Source organism: Camelina sativa, chromosome 5 (assembly GCF_030686135.1).
Source record: "Camelina sativa cultivar CO46 ecotype springtype chromosome 5, ASM3068613v1".
Taxonomy (NCBI): domain Eukaryota; kingdom Viridiplantae; phylum Streptophyta; class Magnoliopsida; order Brassicales; family Brassicaceae; genus Camelina; species Camelina sativa.
In genome coordinates, this window is record NC_141884.1 from 8,267,294 (window position 1) to 8,291,975 (window position 24,682).

A 24,682-nucleotide genomic window follows, 5' to 3' on the forward strand; every position below is an offset into this window, starting at 1 on the left:
AAGAATTTTAAATCTACATTATTTAGAACATGTAGAGTATGTAGAATTTATAATCTAATATCTTCAGAATATATACAATTAGTAGAAATGTATTCTAAATGTTGCAGAATAATTTTTTTCAGTGTTAAAACATCATATTTTCATCAAAAACACCTTATGGTAACCTCTTTTTTATTTCTAGAATTTGTTTTTAGGGAATTGAAATTTTAAAATTGCTTAAAAGTTAGTTATATTTTTTTAAAGGGTAGTTTAGGCATAATGACAAATTTAGCGTAGAAAGCATAATGGGACAAATTCAAGAAAAAATGTCCTTTTAAATCAAATTTCCCTATATTAAACCTAAATTGTTTAATACACTTCCCAAATCTGTCTCTATATCAGATCTTTTATCAGAAAATAGTTAAGTTTACGGGTTTTATCTATAAGCATATATATTTCAGATATCATGAAATAAAATAGAGAGTGCGAGACCAGAACGGGTAATTTCGAAAACATAAAACAAAATCTAAACCATTTTCGATATAAATAATAACATTAATTTTGGATAACTGGACGATATAAGAAAATTTGGATTGCTAAATTCAATTTAAAATTTTAAAATAATTTATAATATATATTAAATAATTATCAAAAATAAGTTTTCATAAATTATGTTTTCTACTTAAGTTTAAAATTACTTATTATTAAAATTTATTAATATTAAGATTTAAATATATATTTGGTAAATTAGAAAACTGAATTATCTAACTCCATTTAGGTTATCCGGTTCACGTTTAATTTTTTTTGGCATTTTTAATCATGTTTGATAGTTAGTTTCAAGCTTAACAGAGTTACAGAAATATAATCGATTACTAATTAAGTTCATATTTGATATGGGTCTATAGTACCATCATCTCAATCCGACTTTCTATGGTGAAACAATCTATACTATTAATTGGGGAGTACACTTAGGGATAAAAAAAACAATAAAACATGACATATATCCATGTTGCCAAACAGACCAACTTACCTACATAATTATAAATAATAATTAAACTTCCCTAAAACAATGATAACAATTATTTAAAAAAAATGATTAACTCTCATCATAATTGGTTATAACCAGTTATAACGAAGGATACTTAGATTTCGGATCTAATTTTGGATATGGTTATAACCCGTAAATAAATTATTTTGAATATATTAAGTTTTCGAAATAGTTTTCTAAATAAAATATTAAACATTTTATAGTTTTCTAAAAACATTTAGTCGTGTGTTAAATTCGATTCAAATCATTCCAGTATTTTAGAAACTATATTAACTAGAAATGATACATTCCTATATTTTATGAAATTATATTCAGTATAAATAATAAATTCAAATATTTTAGGAAACTATATTAACGATTAAGTATAAGAGATCTCAATCTTTAACAAATATCATAATAACTAAAGTTAGAGAAAATGTTTTGAAACTCGGACCGGACTGGCCGGTCGAACCGGTTTAACCGCGAACCGGAAGGTATCCCGGTCCGGGTATTATTTAAAAACCGGATACTAAAAAACCCGGTTAAAACCGAAAAAACCCGGCTAAAACCCGCTAACCGGCGGTCGGGGTCAATTTGGATCAATTTCAACATTCAACTCATACACTTAAACGAGCATATATAAAGACCAAATCATGTATTGCTTTCTTTATTATCCTCCGATGTGGGACAAATTTAAGTGTACCTGGTTTCCTTCTTTTTTATTTCGTTCGGTCACATTTTTTCTAATATTAATTCATGTGGAAGGTAGAAATAATTTTTTTTATTAGTTCTCCTATTATATCTTGCTGTTATTGTTTGGATTAAAAATATAAGAAATAAAATTTTATAATTATTGTTCAAAAATATATACTAACTAATAACTGATAGATACGGAAAAATATTGTTTGAAAATTCATAAAACTAAAGTATAAACATATATATATATATATAATATATAATGAAATTCAGTAAATTAATGACCCACGATCAGACCGGGTCGACCCGGTGACCCGGTGACCCAGAAGATTGTCCGGTTCGCTTTCCGGGTCGGGTTTAAAAACATTGGTTAGAGATTGTTGCAAAGAAAAATTAGTTAGAGATTTATACAATTTTTTCAAAACATGATTACAAATTAAAACATGACATTAAATCTCATTTAAAATTTTATCTTAAATTGATTAGAGATGCTAATTAGTTGAAATTAATTAAATATTTCTTAAAATATATTTTTTTTTATAAAAATATATATAGCTATACAAACATGAACACTATAATGATATTAAAACATTTATCATCAATTTTGTAATCTTTCTAATACATAAAATGAAAAGATTAATGAGAATAAAAAATATGGAAAGATGTTCCAAGACTTTCTCATATCTTTATTGATGCAGCATAATTTACACTCTTGTTGGGCTTCGGTGTTGCGTTTCTTGCCCAACAAGTTACGGTGGTGTCGGCTTTGGTGTTTACTTATTTTCCAATTAGGCTTTATGTTAGGTTTCTATTTCTTTATGGGAGATGAATATTCTCTTTGCTTTTAGGTTTCGTTTATGTTAATCTACTTCTCTATATATAGAGATCGTGGACTCCATTGTAGGATAACTGGCTTTAATTTTGATAAAAGAAAAAAAACCAAAAAGAGGTAGTCTTAACTACCCAAAAGAGCTTGTCTTAGAGCCCTGCAAGGAGGACTTGCACAACCCTTGTTGAGATCAATTCCTGGAAGAGATCCCAACTCTATCTCTTTTCTTCTTCACATCTTCTCATCACCATCGTTTCTATCTCTTGATACTCTGTTTTTCTAACACAAAACAGAGCAACACTTTACCTTTGCTCAGCCTACGTCTTCTCCGTCTAAACGCCATCTTCTCTCTCTTGTAATAGCTTCCGCCCCTCATCATCTGGTATCAGATTCATACCGCTCCTGGTGTTATTTCTTCATCTTTCACGATGGCTCCAAAACCAGAAGACAAAGCTTCGATTCAAAACTGGGATGAATTATCCAAAGCCTTACTCACGATGCAAGAGAATTTCCAGACTTCAATTGCTACTTCCATTCAAAACTTGTGTGATGTGTTGACAGCGAATCAAACAAATCCACGACCACTCCAACAACAAGCCGGTGACAACGATGCTCGTATTGCAAATCCACGACCACTCCAACAACAAGCCGGTGACAACGATGCTCGTAATGTTTTGGTCAACATCGACCATCAGCAAGGTGACCTCGTTCATTACCGCCGTCAAGACCAGCGAATCCAGGACACACGTTGGGAAGGTAGCTTTCGCGTTGACATTCCAGAATTTCATGGTGGCCTTCGTGGTGACTCTCTGCTAGATTGGATTGTTGCTGTTGAAGAAATCTTAGAGTTCAAAGATGTTCTGGAGAACCGCAGAGTGCCTCTCGTTGCAACGAAGTTTCGTGATCACGCTGCCTCTTGGTGGCAACAGCTTAAAGCCACTCGTATACGTTCGGGACAGGAGCCAATTCGCACATGGGAAAAACTTAAAAAGAAGCTGCGTGCGACGTTTCTTCCACATAATTATGAACGCACCATGTATACAAGGTTGCAAAATTTGAAACAAGGTTCCAAGTCAGTTGATGATTATGCAGAGGAGTTCTACTTATTATTGACAAGAAACGACATATACGACACTCCAACCCAACTTGTCTCAAGGTTTATTGGTGGGCTACGTCCTCAAATCCAGAATGCAGTGGCTCAGTTCGACCCTACTACCATTGCTGAAGCACATCGGCGTGCCGCGTCGTTTGAACAGCAACTTCGTTCATCCTCTTGGGTCTCGACATCGTCGCGAAGCCGCTTTGTGGACTCAACACCAGCGTCCATAAGCACCTCTCCTCATGACAAAACTGACCCCATTGGAGCTACTTCAGATGGCAAAACTTTTGATGACGATCCCACCTTGAAGCGTCCTCCACCGAGATTGAATGCGTTACGGTGCTATGCTTGTGGTGAAAGAGGTCATCGTCAAACCGCTTGCCCCAACCAGAAGAAACGTGGACTCATAGTGGATGTTGATGCTCAAAACGATGAAGACTATGTCTCTTCGGACGGAAACGACGTGGAGTCCGACAATCTTGTTCAACGAACGCATGGTGATCATGGCATGGCATTGGTTTCTCGCCATGTTTGTCTTACACCACAACAGCGTGAGGAGCATTGGCTACGGACGAATATTTTTCGTTCTACATGTACGATTAAAGATCGTATTTGCACCTTCATCATTGATTCTGGTTGTTGTCGCAATATTATTTCTGAATATGCGGTAACCAAGCTTGGTCTGCCAGTAGAGGTTCACCCAACACCGTACTCTTTGTCATGGATGCGAGACGGCGTGGACATGCGAGTAACACAAAGAGCACTAGTCCCGTTCTCAATTGGTCCTTTATATAAGGATCGATTTTACTTTGATGTTGCTCCCATTGATGTTAGCCACTTGATTCTTGGGAGACCATGGGAATACGACCGCAAAATCACGCATGATGGTGTTAATAACACATATGCCTTCATCTGGGAGGCCCATAAGATTTTATTGATTCCATCTCGCGAACCGTTACTCACTCCACCGACTCCATCGCTACCTGGTCCCTCTTGCTCTAGTTCGAGTAAGACATCTTCTACTTCTACCAAGCACGGACAGTCCTCACTTTGTTCTCTGGCTACTTTTGAGGAAGAATTTCGAACGGAAGGCATCGCATGGGCTTTGTTTGTTACCAACCCGTCATTGGCATCGTTGCCTTCCTCGCATTCTCCAATTTTTGAGTCAGTGTTGGCTGAGTTTGTTGACGTTTTCCCTGGTGAACTCCCCACTGGACTACCACCGTTACGGGATATTCAGCACCGTATTGATCTTGTTCCAGGTGCCACGCTGCCTAATAGACCTCATTACAGAATGAGTCCACAAGAACATGAGGAACTCCGAAGACAAGTGGAAGACCTTCTCACTAAAGGTCATATTCGGGAGAGCCTTAGTCCGTGTGCTGTTCCCGCCTTACTTATTCCAAAGAAAGACGGAACATGGCGAATGTGTGTTGATAGTAGAGCAATCAACAAGATCACTATACGGTATCGGTTTCCTATTCCACGTTTGGATGATTTGTTGGATCAAATTGGGAAAGCTTCGATTTTTACCAAAATTGATTTGAAGAGTGGGTATCATCAAATTCGTATTCAACCGGGAGATGAATGGAAGACGGCATTTAAAACACGTGAAGGCCTTTTTGAGTGGCTGGTGATGCCATTTGGGTTGTCTAACGCTCCAAGCACATTTATGCGTGTTATGAATCAGGCTCTTCGACCTTTTATTGGCAAGTTCGTGGTTGTCTACTTTGATGACATTCTCATTTTTAGCTCTTCTGTTGCTGATCATGTGGTTCATCTTCGTGAGGTTCTTCAAGTATTACGCAAGGAGAAATTATTTGCTGCTAAACATAAGTGTGAGTTTGGAACTTCGGAGGTCTTATTTTTGGGATATGTGGTCTCTAATCATGGGTTAGCAGTTGATCCGGCTAAAGTAGAGGCTGTCCGCTCCTGGCCTATTCCACGCACTATCACGGAGGTGCGTAGCTTTCACGGGTTAGCATCTTTTTATCGACGTTTTGTGCATAATTTCAGTACGATCATGGCTCCCATTACTGATTGTATGAAGAAAGTCAAGTTTGAATGGACTCCCGCAGCAACCGAAGCATTCCAGCTGATCAAGACTAAACTCACCTCAGCTCCGATTTTGGTTCTTCCGGATTTTTCATTGACTTTTGAACTTCATTGTGACGCATCGAAAGTAGGCATTGGTGCAGTTTTAAGCCAGCAAGGGAAGCCCATCGCTTATTATAGTGAGAAGTTATCTGGAGCTCGTGTTCGTTATAGCACTTATGATGTTGAGTTTTATGCCATTGTGCAAGCTGTCAAGCATTGGCGTCATTACTTAGTCCACCGTGACTTTGTCCTCTTCACTGATCATGATGCCTTGCGCCACTTAGACAGTCAAGCAAAGGTGTCATCTCGTCATGCTTCGTGGATTGCTTTCCTCCAACAATTTACATTTTCGATTCGACATCAATCCGGTGTGACAAATCGTGTCGCAGACGCATTGAGCCGACGACACTCACTTCTCATGACTGTTCACACTTCAGTTCCGGGATTTGCTTCGTTTGCGGAATTGTATTCCACCGATCCATTTTTTTCTAAGATTTTTCTCACGGCAGAACAGGGACTACACGCTGACTACGTAGTTCATGATGGGTTCCTCTTCAAAGGTTTGCGCCTTTGTGTTCCTGTTTGTAGTCTACGGCTTCAAATAATTCAAGACTTACACAATGAGGGACATGTTGGACGGGATCGTATGTTGCATTTAGTGTCAGCCACTTACTTTTGGCCTTCGTTACGTCGGGATGTGGAACGTTTTGTAGAACGTTGTCGTGTATGTCAACAAGGAAAAGGGAAATCATCTAATGCTGGGTTATATCTTCCATTGCCCATTCCAACACAGCCTTGGACTGATATTAGTATGGATTTTGTTTTGGGGCTCCCGCGAACACAAAGAGGTAACGATTCTATATTTGTGGTGGTGGATCGTTTTTCTAAAATGGCTCATTTTATTCCTTGCAAGAAGACGACTGATGCACTTAGTGTGGCGACTTTGTTCTTTCGGGAAATCTATCGCCTTCACGGGTTGCCTTTGTCCATTGTTTCTGATGGTGATACTCGTTTCTTGAGCCATTTTTGGCGCTCTTTGTGGAAACTACTCCGAACAAGTTTAAACATGAGCACTGCTTACCATCCTGAGTCTGACGGTCAAACCGAAGTGACTAACCGAGCCCTTGGAGATCTTTTGCGTTGTTTAGTGGGTGATAATATCAAAAGTTGGGATGCCAAGTTGTGCCAAGCCGAGTTTGCTCACAATCATGCGTTAAATAGAAGTCTTGGCTATTCACCATTTCGTGTGGTTTATGGAATTGTTCCTCGTTGCCCATTGGATTTACCAACATTGCCAGATCGCTCTCGTCTACATGGCCAAACTGTTGATTTTGTTGATGAATTGCAGGATGTTCACCTTAAAGCTAAAGAAAATTTGGAACATGCATCGTTGAAGTATAAGACGGCTGCGGATGTTAAGCGTCGAGCATTGGAGTTTCAGCCAGGTGATTTAGTTTGGGTTGTCCTCACTAAGGATCGTTTTCCAGCACGGGAATATAACAAGCTTAAGTCTAGGAAGATCGGACCTGTGGAAGTGTTACAACGTATTAATGCTAATGCCTATAAGGTGAAGCTTCCACCGGACATGCGGACGTCAGACGTTTTTAATGTCAAACATCTTTCTCCATTCCACGGTGATAATGAGCCTCCAGATTCGTGGTCGAATCTTCCCTACCCGGTGGGACCTGATGCAGCATAATTTACACTCTTGTTGGGCTTCGGTGTTGAGTTTCTTGCCCAACAAGTTACGGTGGTGTCGGCTTTGGTGTTTACTTATTTTCCAATTAGGCTTTATGTTAGGTTTCTATTTCTTTATGGGAGATGAATATTCTCTTTGCTTTTAGGTTTCGTTTATGTTAATCTACTTCTCTATATATAGAGATCGTGGACTCCATTGTAGGATAACTAGCTTTAATTTTGATAAAAGAAAAAAAAACCAAAAAGAGGTAGTCTTAACTACCCAAAAGAGCTTGTCTTAGAGCCCTGCAAGGAGGACTTGCACAACCCTTGTTGAGATCAATTCCTGGAAGAGATCCCAACTCTATCTCTTTTCTTCTTCACATCTTCTCATCACCATCGTTTTCTATCTCTTGATACTCTGTTTTTCTAACACAAAACAGAGCAACACTTTACCTTTGCTCAGCCTACGTCTTCTCCGTCTAAACGCCATCTCCTCTCTCTTGTAATAGCTTCCGCCCCTCATCATTTATCAATTTGAATTACCTAAAAACGGAGAAATCTGATAATATTAGCGTAATTAATCATTAATTACAGAAATCATGTATATCTAGAAATAATTCTTTTTGAATTTGGAAACAAACAAGAAATAGATTTTGACAAACAATTAAGATATTGAATGGTGATATCAAATATTTTGTTAAGATTTATCAATTTGAATTACCTAAAAACGGAGAAATCTGATAATATTAGCGTAATTAATCATTAATTAAAGATATCATGTATATCTAGAAATAATTCTTTTTGAATTTGGAAACAAACAATAAATAGATTTTGATAAACAATTAAGATATTGAATGTTGATATCAAATATTTTGTTAAGATTTATTTGTTAAAATTGTTAGACACACTTCTTCTCCCTATAAATAAAGGCAAATATATGTCAATACTTTTATTTAATGATGGTAACATACTCTCTTCCTCTCTATTATCATTTTTTTCATTATACATTATGCTAATAAAAATTTTAGAGACTGATGTGATTTATTCTTGTGATTTTTAGGGTTTTACGAAGTTACTCCCTATGACGTTTGCCTTGGAGTTTGGCTTTATATATGATTATCCAAGGAGAATTTGTGTTGGCAATGGCAGGTTGTTGATCGGCTTGGATTGTAAGTTATTCATAGTCATTTTACTAATGGTTTCAATGAGTTTGTACTCTCGAATGGACTGTTCTAAATCCGATATAAATTTTTTTTCCGTGTCACCTCTATTTCTCTTAATGTTCAGTCGAATGGATCCATCACTTAACAACGCTGTTATTATTTATGTTTGGGCTTTGGTGATTGTAAAATGGTTATAAAGGAGTATGGTAATAATCCTATATATACTTTTGATGTGAAGACAATTTACGTCAAATGTTGTTGTTGTTGCAGGTTGATATATTCAGGGGATTATGGGGTTTCAACATTTTTTTATGTGTATAAATGATTTTTTTGTAGGGTAACAAGCTCTCTTTTGTTACTTTGATTTCTTTAGGGTAGGAAGAAAAATTATAAAATTACAACATTATAAAATTACGATAAGATTATAAAATTACGATAGTTAAATTAAATTTCATATGAATCCAAAATTTATGGTGAAGCGGTTATTATTTCAAACGTTTAAAAATTTGATAAAGGTAAACCAATATAAGTTTATATTATAAATGCTATACTAAATAATTATATTTATAAATAAAATATTATGTGGATGCGAATCTTTTACTTACTTCCTTATTTGTTGGACTAAAATATACAATCTCAAATTTATAAAATATTAATAAAACTACGATTATAAGATTAGAAAAACATGACATACCGTATATAGGATGGGACGGGTTCCCGAAACAGACATAAACATATATACTATTTTTCTCTTACTATTTTTTAATTTACTTAAATCTAACAACCCGTCCTGTGGACCCCACTAGCCTCACTGCTAGCACGCTAGCCACACTGCTAGCCGCCCAAACTGACCCCAAGCTGGCCCTGCAGGGCATCGATCCTAACCCATCACTGTGGAAATCAACATCCACCAGTAGGTTATTGGTGCGCCAGGCGTTCCTTGAACCCTGGTCCTCACCCTTTAACAACCTTCCCACAGGACAAGTTGCCACCAATTGATCTGCAGCTTAATTGGTGGCAACTTGTCCTGTGGGAAGGTTGTTAAAGGGTGAGGACCAGGGTTCAAGGAACGCCTGGCGCACCAATAACCTACTGGTGGATGTTGATTTCCACAGTGATGGGTTAGGATCGATGCCCTGCAGGGCCAGCTTGGGGTCAGTTTGGGCGGCTAGCAGTGTGGCTAGCGGGCTAGCAGTGAGGCTAGTGGGGTCCACGGGACGGGTTGTTACAATAAAAATCGATTTTTATGTGACAACCCGTCCCGTTGACCCCACTAGCCCACCGCTAGCTTGCCCCCATAGGCCCGAAGCTGGCCCTGCAGGGCATCGATCCTAACCCCTCACTGGGCAAATGGAACTATTCATCCAAATCCACAGTAGGTTATTGGTGCGCCAGGCGTTCCTCGAACCCTGGTCCCCACCCTTTTAACAACCTTCCCACAGGACAAGCTGTCACCAATTGAAAACTTTCCACTTTTGGAAACTTTCCACTTTTGGAAACTTCTAATTTAGGAAACTTTCTTCCAAAACCCCGCCTCACGGAAACTTTGTACCCCGAACACCACCTCATCTTGTTACTGAGTCGCACAACCAACCACCCCAAGCGACCGAGTAACAAGAGAGATGGGCTGGAATACTCCATTCCCGCTCCAGCCACAGATTACAGATGGGACCCGGCTAAACAAGCTCAAGTCGCGGCTTGCTTCTCATACCACTTCTTGAACCTTGCCTTCATCTTTGCCTCAGGCTCCCAAGTCTGCTCCTCAACACCATCACAGTCCCACAGGACTCTCAGCAAAGGAATCTTCTTCTTCCGAAGTTCCTTGATCCTCCTCTCGAGAACCCTCACTGGTCTCGCCTCCAAAGTCATGTTAGGCTGAAGATCCTCAGGAATCTTAGCCAACACCTCCTCTCCCTCACGGAGACACTTCCGCAACATAGACACATGGAAAACCTTATGGAATGCACGCATCACCTCAGGTAACTCCAATCTATATGCCACTGGTCCAACCCGCCCAATCACTCTGAATGGACCCATATACCTCGGACTCAACTTAGTCTCTGACAATGACCTGTTCGGACCCCGCAACATAGCCATCTTGAGGTACACTCTGTCTCCTACCTGAAACTCAAGATCTCTCCTCCTCCTATCTGCATAACTCCTCTGCCTATCCTGAGCCTCCTTCATGTTTAGCTTGAGAACCCGAATCTTCTCTGAGGTCTCCTGAACAAAACTAGCACCAAATATGCTCCTCTCCCCCACCTGAGTCCAGCATAATGGTGTACGACATGGCCTCCCATACAAAGCCTCATAAGGAGCCATCTTAATACTCGCCTGATAGCTGTTGTTGTAAGCAAACTCTACCAGGTTCAGGTGATCTGCCCAATGGCCACCCCAATCCAACACACACATCCTCAGCAAATCCTCCAGCGTCTGGATCGTCCTCTCTGACTATCAATCAGTCTGGGGATGATAAGCTGTACTCATATGCACCTTAGTGCCCATCTCTGCCTGAAATGCCTTCCAGAACACCGAAGTGAACTTAGAATCCCTATTAGACACAATGCTCGCTGGCACCCCATGCAATCTGACTACCTCCCTCACATACTTCTTAGCCAAGACCGCTGCTCCATCAGTCTTCTTAATGGCCAGGAAATATGCTGACTTAGTCAACCGGTCCACTATGACCCAAATATCATCAAAAGTCCGTGACACTGACAATCCTACCACAAAATCCATGGTGTTCATATCCCATTTCCACTCAGGAATGGGTAAACTCTTCAGTAACCCGCCAGGAACCTGATGCTCAGCCTTCACTAGCTGACACACATCACACCTCGAAACCCAACTAGCCACATCCTTCTTCATCCCGACCCAATGATAGTACCTCTTGAGGTCACGGTACATCTTGGTCGCTCCTGGATGAATGGATAACTTGCTCGCATGAGCCTCTCTCAGAATCTCCTGTCTCAACTCCTCATCCTTGGGCACACACACACGACCGTGCACCAAGATAGTACCATTATCTGAGAACATCTTCTTTTCTAAACCAAACTGAAAATAAATTGGTACAAAGTCGGATTATGAATATTAATAACATTTTTAACAAATATATTTACAAATGTAACTCCGCATAGTCCAAACCTAATTGCAAACTTTTTTTTTTAAATTAACCCCGTACGTATGTGCGGGTCCAATCTCTAGTTATTTTTTCAAGCATATACACAAACTAAATAAAACCAAAATAATATAAAATTGGGTTTCACATGGTATACTAAATAAATATTTTCTACAAAAATAATTTGGCACGTACATGGTTGAGTCTATCTTAATATAAAGAGATATACACTAAGTGGGGGTTATTGGTTTAAGATTTGAATAGAGTTTTAAAAATTTTAAATGTTATGTAGAATATGTTGTTATTAGATCAAGATTTTGTTAAACTCTGTTAAAGTTTAGTGTTATTAGTTTGTGATTTATAAAAAAATTATTTAAAATCTTAACAAATCTGGGTTATTGGATTCAGACTTTTATAAAGTCATTAAAAGTTTTGTGTTATTCAATTAAAACAAAAGAATCTAGGATTGTTAATGAGTTCAATTATTATGTTATTGGTTCATGATTTTAGACATTTTCTTTACAAAATAAAGTTATGGAAAGTATCATAAAAATACAGGGATTGTTTAGAAGACTTTACAAGATTTTAAAAAACTAATCAACAAAACTCTCTAGCAATCTTTAACAATCTTTCACTTATTTATTTTTTATGATTTTGTTGAACTCTTCAAAAATCTTCATAAATCTCAAACCAATACCACCCCTAAAGAGATATACTGGATACATATGTATAAAGATGTATGTATATATATCTTTGTCTAACAAATATAACTTAGAAGAAACCATAATTTCTATTCCATCGATCCTTGAAAAAAATAAACAATGGAGAAGATGTCGGATCTTCCAAGAGAATTGGTAGAGGAGATACTCTCTAGGGTTCCGGCGAAATCGATGAGGGAAGTCCGATTGACATGCAAAACGTGGAACAGTATATCGAAGCACATTGGTAACGCAGCAATATTGGCAAGGGAAGGGGAGTTTCTGGGGATCGTGGTGGTAAATTGTAGGGCTTTTCTAATAAGCCTCAATCTCCATGGAATTCACAACAACACTGGTCCAAAAATAAAGCGTAGAGCTAAACGTATTAGCGTAAACGATCATGATCGTGATGATGTGGCTATATACGAAATATATCACTGCGAGGGTTTATTGTTATGCACTACCAAAGACAACACTACGAAAGACAACACTAGGCTCGTGGTATGGAACCCTTATACAGGGCAAACACGATGGATTTGCGTCGAACACAGATCTCTTCTTCTCGAATACACCCATGTTATCGGATATGACAAGAGCAAATCGTGCCGCGCTTATAAAATTTTGAGATTTTTTATTTCTCCTAGGAGGAAAGGATATTATGTGACTGAGATGTACGAGTTAAAGTCTAATTCATGGAGGGTTCTTGATGTCACTACTAGCCATGATATAGCGCTTATGTTAAGTGTCGTATCTTTGAAGGGCAATACGTACTGGCGCGCTGTACCTATGGACAATTCCGTACCTGATTTCTTAATCTGTTTTGATTTTACTAAAGAGAGATTTGGACCTCATCTGCCTCTACCGTTTAAGTCTTATTATGATATTGTGACTCTGTCTTCATTTGGAGAAGAGCAGCTTGCTGTGTTATTCCAGCCTTCGAATAGCTATGGGATGGAGATTTGGGTTACTACTAAGATAGAGCCCAGTGCCGTGTCGTGGAGCAAGTTCTTAGCCGTTGATGATATGAGACCACTCTATTATTGTGGGACTTTCCTCATTGACAAGGAAGAGATCGCCGTGGTTGTTTTTCATGAAGATGACGATGTAATCCACTCCTCCAATCCCCAAAGAGCTTACATCATCGGAGAAAACGGATACTTCAGAGACTTGGATATCGGGAAAATTACAGACAACGGGAGTTACTTGCGTAGTTGTTCTTATGTTCCAAGTTTAGTGTTCTTTTGAGAGTCTTGGATCTCATGACAAACATTCTAAAATTATTTTACACCTTTGGCATCAACTTTGCTTGCTTTCCTAGTCAGATCCAAGACTCATTTCTTTCTTTCTTTGAAGGTTTTCTAATCAGATACCTCTATGTTATCAGTTTCTTGTTTTTTTTTTTTTTTTTTTTCTCTACCATTAAACCAATAAAATTGTCTCCTTACCAAGAAAAGAAAAAAAGAACTAAGAAAAAAAAAGATGTAGGTGATCAACAAAAATGTTTCTAATGGAATCTAGCTAGTAGATAAATGTCTGTGTAATTGAGAATCAGTAGGCATAAACACTGGAAGTTGGTCTCCTCTCTGTGGTCTTACTTGTTGGAAATAACCAGTCAAAGGGTTTACTCTACCCCTTCTGCTACCTTCAGTCCCAGAAGCTGTTATGATGGTGTTGACACGTTCATTACCAAGAGGACCTCCAAAATCTGTTCCTGGAATCCTAGACGACGATACAAACCGGCCAGCTTCAGGATCCCAAACGACTGAACTCTCATCGCTTGGAGGCAAGTTTCTTCTAGCTGCAACAACAGCATTTCTGCTTTCTTCTTCCTCATTTAATGGTGACTCGTTAGCTGGTGATGACATGTACATTGGGTTGAAGTGATCTCTCGTCAAACCTTGACTAGTCATGCTACAAGACTCTGAATCTGCTTTGCCTTTTCTAGCGTGATGGGAACTTGCGGGGCTGCTTCTCCCGCTTACATTGCTGCTTCTCCCGCTTACATTGCTGCTGTTTTTGTAAAGGTTTTGCCGTGAACTTACTGGAAGAAGCACTGATGAAGATGCACGCGCTTTTGCAGCTGCTTTAGATGCTTCTTTTGAGTCGAGTTTAGCCAGCTTCCATGGATTGATCCTTACTTGTTGACGCTGAGGTGGTTTCTTCTGTGAAAGTGTGTCGGGATCTATGGTGGATCGTACAGGTCCAGGCTCCAAATGCTGGATAACATCGTCCTAAAGACAAGAAAGATAAAGAGTTACACAAGTGAAGGATGTGAAAAATACATATTAGATTTTACTTTTTCTTACCTGTTGATCCATGAATATGTTTGGAGGTGTACACAAGGAGGCACCGCGGTAGTGAATGCTCAATCCGAGAGAGCTTCTACCACTCGCGGCTGTCACAGCTGAGCTTGTAGGTGAAGGAGGCTGGCTCGTTTGGTCTAGCTCATCTACAGATGGTCCAAGTGGTTCAGTTTGCGCTCTCAGGGCAACAACATATTCATATGTTGTGATTCCCTGCACCCACAAAAGTTACATATCAAAGCTCAGCTTCAAAACATTGTTAGTGGGAATAGAATTCAGAAACATGGTGCAAGACAAAATATATACAAAACCTTTCGGATCAAAATAATATGGAAAAAGAAAAGTTCCCCAAGAGGTATCAAAGCCAGTAACGAGAGAGTTGTACAAACAACCTGCAGAATGAGAAAGCAAAGCTCAAGTTGGAAGCACTGATGAAAAAATACAGAATAAACCAGTACTGCGTTTGAGAATATTTACCACAACAGCTGCAAATGGAGGACGGGAGAAACCAAGACCAAGCTTTTCAGTTATAAGATGTTCCATTGCATTTTGGTCCACGAAACATCGAACAAATACAGCAACACCAACTCCAAATTCAGCTATAAGCTGTCACCATTGTTTTGCAAGGTCATATCATATGGACGTGGGTCAGAATCAGCCTTAAAGTAAAAGACTTTGTTGAAAACATACCCATAAAAAGCTTGCCGCCATAAGACACACAAAGCTGATGTAGTTTTTATGCCCCACACAGTTATTCAGCCACTAAGGCAAAAGAAACTTTAACATATCAGTAAAAAATTACTAAGACAGAGACCCCAACGCCCACTTTCAAATTGCATACCCGGCAATGATGATCAAACCCATCGACACACTTGCCACAACTTCGACAGTGCTTGCTAAACATACGTACCTTCGACAAAAAAAAAAAGAGAATGTGCTGTTACTGTAGAAGACGCAATGACAAACTTGTAACAGAAAGTGAATAGACTACTACTATACCTCAGCATTACACAATGAGCAGAACAGAGCTTCTTCTGGTTCATTTGATTTCTCTTGTTGCGTATCTCTACGGCAATCTTGTATTACTAAACAACCACAAATGAATCTTACCATCACATTACAGCAACCTGAGCCGTGTATAATATATGGCCCACCATCAATTGCTGAGGCATTATCTGCAACGGCGTTATCACCATATAAGAAAGAAGTATCCGAATTATGCGAGCCTTATACACAGACAGCATCATCATATCAGTAGAGCACGAACCAGGAACGTAGTTACTGTTCTGTGACTTATGTGCTGGAGTGTTATCAGCCCTTACAAAGATCCCAGGATCTGCAGGATCTATACCAGTGCATCGGATGTATAGAACTAAAACCGAAAACGCCTATAAAACCAATTAGGCAAAAAGAGAGAGTTGTGAGATAAAATAACAAATTAAATTTGAGAGCATTTTATAACAAGATTCGTTTTTTAGTTCTTACCAGGAAAGAGTAAACACCAATGGCAATATATTCATAGAGTTTGTTCCAAAGAAACGGAGCAAAGAAGGCATAGTAAGCGATAGTTAGCAAGAAAAATACAGTGATAGCAACAACCTGAAACAAGCAACAAGTTAGATAAACGAACAATCACAGAGAACCCCATCCAAATTCAATGCAATGGATCTTATAAAGCACATGAACTATACTCATATATACATAATCTCAACCGTGTGTTTATCCACAAACACATAAAGCAGATGGAAAAGAACAGAATTTTTGAAAGCGATGTCACAACAAAGTAACAAAATATTTTAATGTCATTTCCAAGAAAAAGGAACAAACTTGTCACAATTGCAGATTACGGCAGGAATTGCACAAAACCGTTCAAACCAAAGTGAAATAAAAACAGAACCCAAATCAAAATACTCAGTGAAAAAAACCCTTAATAGAGAGTAACTCTTGGAAACCTGAAATGTGTGAGCTGGAAGTTGCCATCCATGTCTTCTCGCCATTGCAGTGAAGAAACCTAAAACCCTAAACTCAACAAGATCACTAGGAAAAAAAAACAAAAACCCCAATTTTCAAAATCCAAAAAAAGCTTGAACTTTTGTCAAAAAAATCTTAATTCCTCCCCTACTAAAACTAAACTCAGCGACTACAGAGTATAACAATGGTCTAACGTTTGGAGCATGACCCGAGCACTTTATTTGAGTCGTTCCGTGAGAGAAATTTGAGGACTTAAAAAAAAAGGTTCATCGGCTTGAAATTTTTTATCTAATCGATCAGAAGAAGAGTGTCTCTCGGGGAAGTAGTAAAAACTAAGTGAAGCTGTTAGAGAAATTAATGAAGAGTTTTTAGGACTTGTTTTTTTTTAGCCGTTTTAGACTTTAAAAGCTAACATTTTTTTTTTCTCCCTTTAAATCTTTGAATTTCATCAAATATACAAAGTCTTGTTTAATTTTAAGGGATATTATCATCGGTTTATTTTGAATTTTTGTGATATTTTGAATGTTGTGAAGTTAGAAATTTTGATTTGTACCCAAATTTAAAAAAAATTAGAAATTTATTATTTTCTGGTTACCAAATCACACGGTCGGCGTATTAAAACTTTGATAAAGATATTTTTAGATTTGTTGGTATTAAACTCTTTTTCTTGAAAAATTAAAAAGTTAATAGTATCGTACTAAATTAATTAAAAAGTTACACGTGGCCCGGCCATTAGCTGTGTGTGAGAGAAGTAAAAGTCACACACGCGGTGTCGTTCTTGTCGCCGGTCAACACTTCGAGAGAGAGAGAGAGAAAGAGAAAAATGCATTTGAGTGAGAACGAAGGAGTCGAAGGTAACACCTTCGTCGTCACTGGAGGTCTCGGCTTCGTCGGTGCCGCTCTCTGCTTAGAGCTCGTTCGCCGTGGTGCTCGCCAAGTCCGCTCTTTCGACCTCCGCGGCTCTTCTCCTTGGTCCGATGATCTCAGAAACAGTGGCGTTCGCTGCATTCAAGGTTTTGAATCCCATCGATCCCTTTTTTCAATTCCATCGATTTTGATCTCTTAATTTCTTAAATCTCAAATCCTATGAATTTAGTGTTTAGATCACAATGCACTCTTGTCAATTTCTGGATTTATTATACTGAACATTTTTAGTGATCAGGTGATGTGACTAAGAAAGTAGATGTAGACAAGGCTTTAGATGGAGCGGACTGTGTTTTGCATCTTGCTTCCTATGGTATGTCTGGTAAAGAGATGCTTCAGTTTGGTCGTTGTGACGAGGTTAACATTAACGGGACTTGTAACGTCTTGGAAGCTGTGTTCAAACACGAGATCACAAGACTTGTCTATGTCAGCACTTACAATGTTGTCTTTGGTGGTAAGGAGATTCAGAACGGCAATGAGAGTTTGCCTTATTTCCCTCTTGATGATCATGTCGATACCTATGGTCGAAGTAAATCCATTGCAGAACAGTTGGTTCTTAAGAGTAACGGCCGACCTTTTAAGTGAGTCCTGTTTCTTGATTCAAATTATCTTAGAAGAATCTGGTGTCTGTTAGGTAGCGTAATATATTTTCCCTTCTGCCTGTGCTTATTGCAGGAATGGGGGCAAACAGGTGTACACATGTGCGATCCGACCAGCGGCTATATATGGACCTGGTGAAGACAGGCATCTTCCTAGGATAGTTAATCTAGCAAAGTTGGGTTTGGCCTTCTTTAAGATCGGTGGACCGAGTGTCAAAACAGACTGGATTTATGTTGAAAACCTTGTCCTAGCAATCATCTTGGCAAGCATGGGACTTTTGGACAACATTCCTGGCAGAGAAGGACAGCCCGTCGCTGCTGGTCAACCATATTTTGTCTCTGATGGTAACTCATCTCTTAAGACACTCTCATTACGAGAGGCGTATCTAAAAACATTTAGCCTTAAAACTTGCTTGCTAAATCAAGCTGAATTGCAATGTTATAGGTTCCCCGGTGAATACCTTTGAGTTCCTACAACCCTTACTAAGAAGTTTAGACTATGACCTGCCCAAGTTTACAGTCTCTGTACCTTTTGCTCTGTCCTTGGGTAAGATCTTTCAAGGTGTCTACACTGTCCTGTATCCATGGCTATCAAAGAGCTGGTTACCGCAGCCCCTTATCCTTCCTGCTGAAGTCTACAAGGTAACAGTTTCTTCCCACTCATATTCCGGCTTAGAATCCAAACTAACTTGTATGAATATTTTGAGTTTTGATCTGTTGCAGGTCGGTGTTACCCATTATTTCTCATATCTCAAAGCCAAGGAAGAGCTTGGGTATGTGCCATTTAAGAGCTCCAGGGAAGGTATGGCTGCAACTATCTCATACTGGAAGGAAAGGAAAAGGAGATCTTTAGACGGTCCAACCATATTCACTTGGATAGCTGTTACACTAGGAATGTCAGCTCTTTTTGCTGCGGGATGGTTACCTGATATAGGACCTGTGCCTTTCTTAAGAGCCTTACACCTCTTTTTCTTCCGGACAATCACTGTTGTAAAAGTTGTCTTCATCATATCAGTGGGATTACATGTTGCAGAAGGAATCTATGCGTGGTTTCTGGCTAAACGAGTCGACCCAGGAAATGCAATGGGGTGGTTCTGGCAAACCTGCGCTCTCGGGTTTTTCTCATTGCGGTTTTTATTGAAGAGAGCAAAAGAGCACCATATGTAAAATGCAGTCTTGTGTTGATGTTGTAATCAATACAAGTTTTACATGAGTTAAAATGTTTTCAAGATTGAGAAACACAAAATAAGAGAAAGATCTACATTAATCAGGATATATTATTCTAATCTCCGAAATAAATTATGGTTCTGAAAGTACACCAAAATAGAAAATAGATCAAAGTTATTAATCTTGTCTAAAGAGACAATTAGAGAACCTAAAAAGGATAGAAATCATCAAATCATTCCAATAATAGGAAGTTGTTGGTTTTTTAAACAGACCAAGATCACTTGGTTTACTTCCAGGGCATGGTGCTATTGTACGGTCCTCCTGTGCTCTGATGAAGAGGGCTTGCATGTCCACCTCCACAGGATGACTCACTCATTGTGCCTCGAGACTGCGGGCTACTCGGAGCCATCAGCACCTGCGTTGGGGCCACACGCGGTATTATGGGTGGTGATAGATCCATTTGTCCCACATTTGGGTTCGGTTCTTTCTGTCCTGGGATAAAACTCCCAACAACAATCTGTAACTTGAAAGCCAAATGTGTCTTTACATTGAGCTTATGAACATCCATATAATCAAATAGTTGAACTGGAAGAAGGCAGAAATTACCTGAACAGGTGATGCTGCTATAAGAAGACCAGCTACACTACCACCTAGGATATTACCATCCGGACCTGATAAGCACACGCTTAGACATCCGCTCCTGCTTCTGTGACCATTGCTAACTATCGAATGGAACGATCCCGATAAACACAGAATCTCATATCTCCCCTGGTCAATGTTATACAAAGCACGAGGATTCAGCAGCAAAAAATCAGAGACAAGAAAAGGGGACTGAAGAACTTTGCAAGCTGAATCTGGATACCTCATATGTAACGGTTCCAACAGACGTGTTCGACTGGCGAAGAGTCATATTGGAGATGGCTCCATTTGCAGACAAGACACACACAGAACGTGGCCCATTCTGAGTTAAGGCCATTATCTTGGATGCTACATCCTGTCCCACATAGATCAAACAAACAGTGAAAATCATAAATATACCAAAACATATGGACCTAAAAATGTCAGCAGAACAAAACAGGTAAGAGAACCCTGAACAAGTTCAACATTTCTCTTGTTCCCAAATATTAATTGACCTTAAAAGACAACAACTCACACTCGACATTCACATGATTTAAAGACGGTTGGTGATCATTTAGTAGAAAGATAAAGCTTAGACAATCTTTAGACATGGTCACAATTAAATAAGGAAATTCAAGAAGATAGAAGAAGATAGAGACCTCTCCAGCCCCCACGGTAAGCATATGAGGCGTAAATCCCATTCCAGTTGAGCCTGAAAGCAAAGCAAGCAAGCCACAAAACATGTCAAGATTGGTGGAGGGGATGTAAAGAGCAAAGATAGTTGAAGAAGATACGCTTAAAAAGGGCATAAAAGTCTATTAGTAATTGCGGGGATTCTCAAGGTCATTGTTTTACTACCATATTCACCATTTTTTACTATATTCTAATAGATTGCACAGCCGACAACAGAACTTTCTAATTGCAGCACGTGAGGGAGAGAAGATTCCAATATCAGAAGAATCAATGATATATATATAAATACACATACCTAAAGCTTGGAGCTTTGGCCTATTGCTTGAACCAGGAGGCCTTCCTCTCATCCTCTTCTCTCCTCCTCCTCCTCCGCCGCCGCTGCTGCTGCCACCACCACCACTAGGCTGGCTCACCGTGAAAGAAGGAGCTCCGGGAACCAAACCAAGCGACATCTCACCACTCTCAGGTACATACTTCCTCGGCCTACCTCTCCTCTTCTTCACTGGTCCACCCTCAGCCATGGTTCCAGTCTCAGCTCCGGGCATGTTCATGTTCAAGACAGGATTCTCACCAGGTTGGTACTGCTGCGGTGGTGATGCAGACCTCCTCATTGGCTGCTTGTAAAGAGCATCATTTCCATCTTCGCCACCAAATGACAACTGCATGTTCTGAGACTGCTGCGGGGGAGCTTGCTGCTGCTGCTGCTGGTGAAGACCCATTGTAAACTTCATTGGTGATTCTCTGCTCCCCGCCATTACACCTGACTCAGATCCTGACATTTGCCTTCTCACTTTCCCCCAAGAAAAAACAGGGGAAAACAAGTGTTAGTAGGAGACAATCAACCAAACCCACAAAACCCTAGTTTCCATTGAAAGTTTGAAACTTTGAGCCCTAAATCTAAAACAACAACGCCCAAGAGAGACAATTCAGTGTTTCAACTACAAGATTTATACCATATCCAATGAAAAGTTCGAAACTTTAAGCCCTAAATCTATTAAATTAAAACACTACGCCTATAAAGATTCAGTATTTAACACCAAATTTTGTAACAATTGTGGATTTTTAGATCTCTCTCGCTCAGACTCACTCACTCAAAAACCATTGAGAAAGCGGATCGCGCTTTAAGGTTTCTGAATTTTAAGATTAAAGTGAAAATCATAAATTAAACCCAAAAACACTTTTTTAATATTAAACATTTTCCAGAATTTTTTTCAGAAAAATCAAACAGAAACTCGATAATTAGTCAATTACAATAAAGAAACAAAAAAAAAAAGCAAAAAAAAAAAATTGAATTCAAGAGAGAGAGAGAAGGGAGAGAGAGAGAGAGAAAACTTACGAGATAACTGAGGAGAAAATTCAGGAGAATAAAGTGTAAAAAAAAAAAAAAAAAAAAGACAAAGAGCCAAAGGGGATGGATCTGTCTTTCTCTTTCTCTCTCTCTCTGTCTGCCTACAATTGTTTTTTTAGGGTTTTTATTATTTTTGTTTAGACAAGAAAATCTTATTTATATATATACAGTCCTAGGACAAAAAGGTAATCTTTGAGATATCTTATTATTTTTATTATAATCCCAACTTTTTTAATGTTTTACACTTTTATCTTTTTTATTTTTTTAAAAACATTTTACACTTTTTTATTTTTACATTTTTATCTAATTGTTCACCAGATAATATATTTGACCCAAAAAAATTATACTTTTTTTTCAATTTGATAAACTATTGATCTTTTTGTAAGAGACTTAATATATCACTTTCGCAAAAAATAGATACATAATTTAGTTTCTAATAATATTGTAAAACATATATATTAATGACTCCGAAATATTATTGATACATACAAATATGATACTTTCCACGTCAGATATTATTTTTTTAGTAACAAACATATTTTATTGACACGTAAAATAGGTAAAATTTAGCTTCAATAATGTTGTAAAATATACATATTAATGACTAAAGATATTATTGATGTAGACATATAGAATACTTTCCACGTAAGATATTATTTTTTGTAAGAAACAAATATTATTGACACGTAAAATTAGCTTTTATGTATATTATATATCAATTAGATTAACTATTGTTTTTTTGTAAGAGATCTAATATATCACTTTCGCAAAATATAGATACAAAAATTAATTTCTAATAATATTGTAAAACATATATATTAATAACCTCGAAATATTATTGATACAAACAGATATAGTACTATCCACGCCAGATATTATTTTTTGTAAGAAACATATTTTATTGACACGTAAAATACGTAAAATTTAGCTTCAATAATGTTGTAAAACATACATATTAATGACTAAAAATATTATTGATGTAGACATATAGAATACTTTCTACGTCAGATATTATTTTTTTGTAAGAAACAAATATTATTGACAAATAGATTAACTATTGATCTAAAATTAGCTTTTATGTATATTATATATCAATTAGATTAACTATTGATCTTTTTGTAAGAGATCTAATATATCACTTTTGCAAAATATAGATACAAAATTTAATTTCTAATAATATTGTAAAATATATATATTAATAACCTCAAAATATTATTAATACAAACACATATAGTACTTTCCACGCCAGATATTATTTTTTGTAAGAAACATATTTTATTAACACGTAAAATAGGTAAAATTTAGCTTCAATAATATGTAAAACATACATATTAATGACCCAAAAAAAATTATTGATGCAGACAGATATAATACTTTCCACGTCAGATCTTATTTTCTAAGAAACATATATTATTGATACGTAAAATTAATAAACCTAAACAACAAAGCTTTATTGATGAGTTTTGGCATGCTTCAGAACCATTGACTGGATATGACAGTGTCTTTGATGGTATATTAATGCATTTTGGGATCGAAGGATTCACAGAGATATCTATCCTCGTTTTATGGTGATTTGGAAACCCTCTTATGGACCTTGAAGTGTATATTGGCAATCTCGATGTTTGATGTACTCGTCTGCGCCAAAAGACTTTGAATTTGTAATTTTATCTATATTATCAAGTAAAATCTTCCATTTATACTAATCGTCTTACAAAATATGCAAGATTACGCGTGTTTTATTTTTTCATGTAAAAAAAAACAAACAACAAAACGACTATGTACATACTATGACATGATCTATTCTGCGTACATGTTAATTTCAAATATAAACCATAATAAGCTATTTATTATGATGTCTATATCTTTATACTTTGTACATATATGGAAGAAAATTGTTTATATTCTGAACCAAAAAATTAGTATTTTTCACTTTGCTAGAAAACGAAATAAAGTGTTTTTTCTAAAATTGTCAAACCACATAGTTAACATTTATTGTATTTTCCATCTATAAGGTTGGAACTAAAATATGGTCTATTATGAACTAAGACCATGTTTTTAGTTCGAACATAAAGATGGAAAATATTTACATTATATAAGCGTATATAATTTATTAAGGTTTCTGTTTAATTTAACATATAAATGTTGATTTCTTTCCAATTTTTTTTTAGAATTTAAAGTACCAACAATGAATTTTATTGATTCTTTAGTTAAATATAAAAATCTTTTATCTTATGATTATAATATATATTAGTAAGTATGGTTTGGTTTTGGAATAAGAAAGAAAGTAAGATTCATATAGCATTTTACGAAGATACATAAACAATTTTGGTAACTTAACAACATTTGAAGATTAACCTATTTGTTGAGAAATTTTTACTTTTTTTTTTAATTTCTAGATTGAATTTCTCCAAAAACCTAATAAATTATAAATTATATTGTTCTCCATAGAGTTTGCTTAAAAAAAAAAGCAGTTGTGATTGATTTATATGAAAGTTAAAAATTTGACTAGTATGTCAGTTAACTGAATTACGAATAGTATAATCAAATATATTAACAATTATTTTAAACCCAATAAAAATGACTTTTCTTTTTAAATGTGAAAATGAACTTTCTCTAGTTTAATACTCCCTCTGGTTTTTTAAGTTGTCATTCTAGAGTTAAAATTTTGTTTTC

The 24,682-nt window shown here is 37.3% G+C and overlaps 3 protein-coding genes and 1 pseudogene across 5 annotated transcripts; 2 read left to right on the plus strand and 2 right to left on the minus strand.

Moving 5' to 3' along the window:
• The first annotated feature begins 12,362 nt into the window (after positions 1-12,362).
• Positions 12,363-13,819, plus strand: LOC104786198 (putative F-box protein At3g17620 pseudogene; annotated as a pseudogene). Its single transcript, XR_015598519.1, has one exon. The product of XR_015598519.1 is annotated as a putative F-box protein At3g17620 pseudogene (transcript).
• An 8-nt stretch (positions 13,820-13,827) lies between these two features.
• Positions 13,828-17,110, minus strand: LOC104786199 (protein S-acyltransferase 21-like). Its single transcript, XM_010511552.3, has 10 exons — positions 16,642-17,110; positions 16,175-16,288; positions 15,957-16,077; positions 15,689-15,864; positions 15,531-15,599; positions 15,380-15,451; positions 15,167-15,295; positions 15,001-15,081; positions 14,693-14,902; positions 13,828-14,617 (listed from the first exon to the last, which is right to left on the minus strand). The coding sequence occupies exons 1-10, from the start codon at positions 16,684-16,686 to the stop codon at positions 13,901-13,903; spliced, it is 1,734 nt and encodes a 577-aa protein (XP_010509854.1). The 5' UTR covers positions 16,687-17,110; the 3' UTR covers positions 13,828-13,900.
• Positions 17,111-17,341: 231 nt separating this feature from the next.
• Positions 17,342-19,482, plus strand: LOC104786200 (uncharacterized). The gene is made up of 5 exons (XM_087513361.1): positions 17,342-17,673; positions 17,823-18,165; positions 18,260-18,528; positions 18,629-18,825; positions 18,907-19,482. The coding sequence occupies exons 1-5, from the start codon at positions 17,484-17,486 to the stop codon at positions 19,348-19,350; spliced, it is 1,443 nt and encodes a 480-aa protein (XP_087369487.1). The 5' UTR covers positions 17,342-17,483; the 3' UTR covers positions 19,351-19,482.
• LOC104786201 (AT-hook motif nuclear-localized protein 10) lies at positions 19,443-22,140 on the minus strand. 2 transcript variants are annotated; one of them, XM_087513362.1, is made up of 6 exons: positions 21,998-22,140; positions 20,957-21,451; positions 20,628-20,680; positions 20,213-20,344; positions 19,957-20,118; positions 19,443-19,867 (listed from the first exon to the last, which is right to left on the minus strand). In XM_087513362.1, exons 2-6 carry the CDS (start codon positions 21,438-21,440, stop codon positions 19,637-19,639), a joined length of 1,062 nt encoding a protein of 353 aa, XP_087369488.1. In that variant the 5' UTR covers positions 21,441-21,451; positions 21,998-22,140; the 3' UTR covers positions 19,443-19,636. The 2 variants fall into 2 exon arrangements, with proteins under 2 accessions (XP_087369488.1, XP_010509856.1); XM_010511554.3 differs by having other exon boundaries at positions 19,443-19,873.
• Between the last annotated feature and the right edge of the window lie 2,542 nt (positions 22,141-24,682).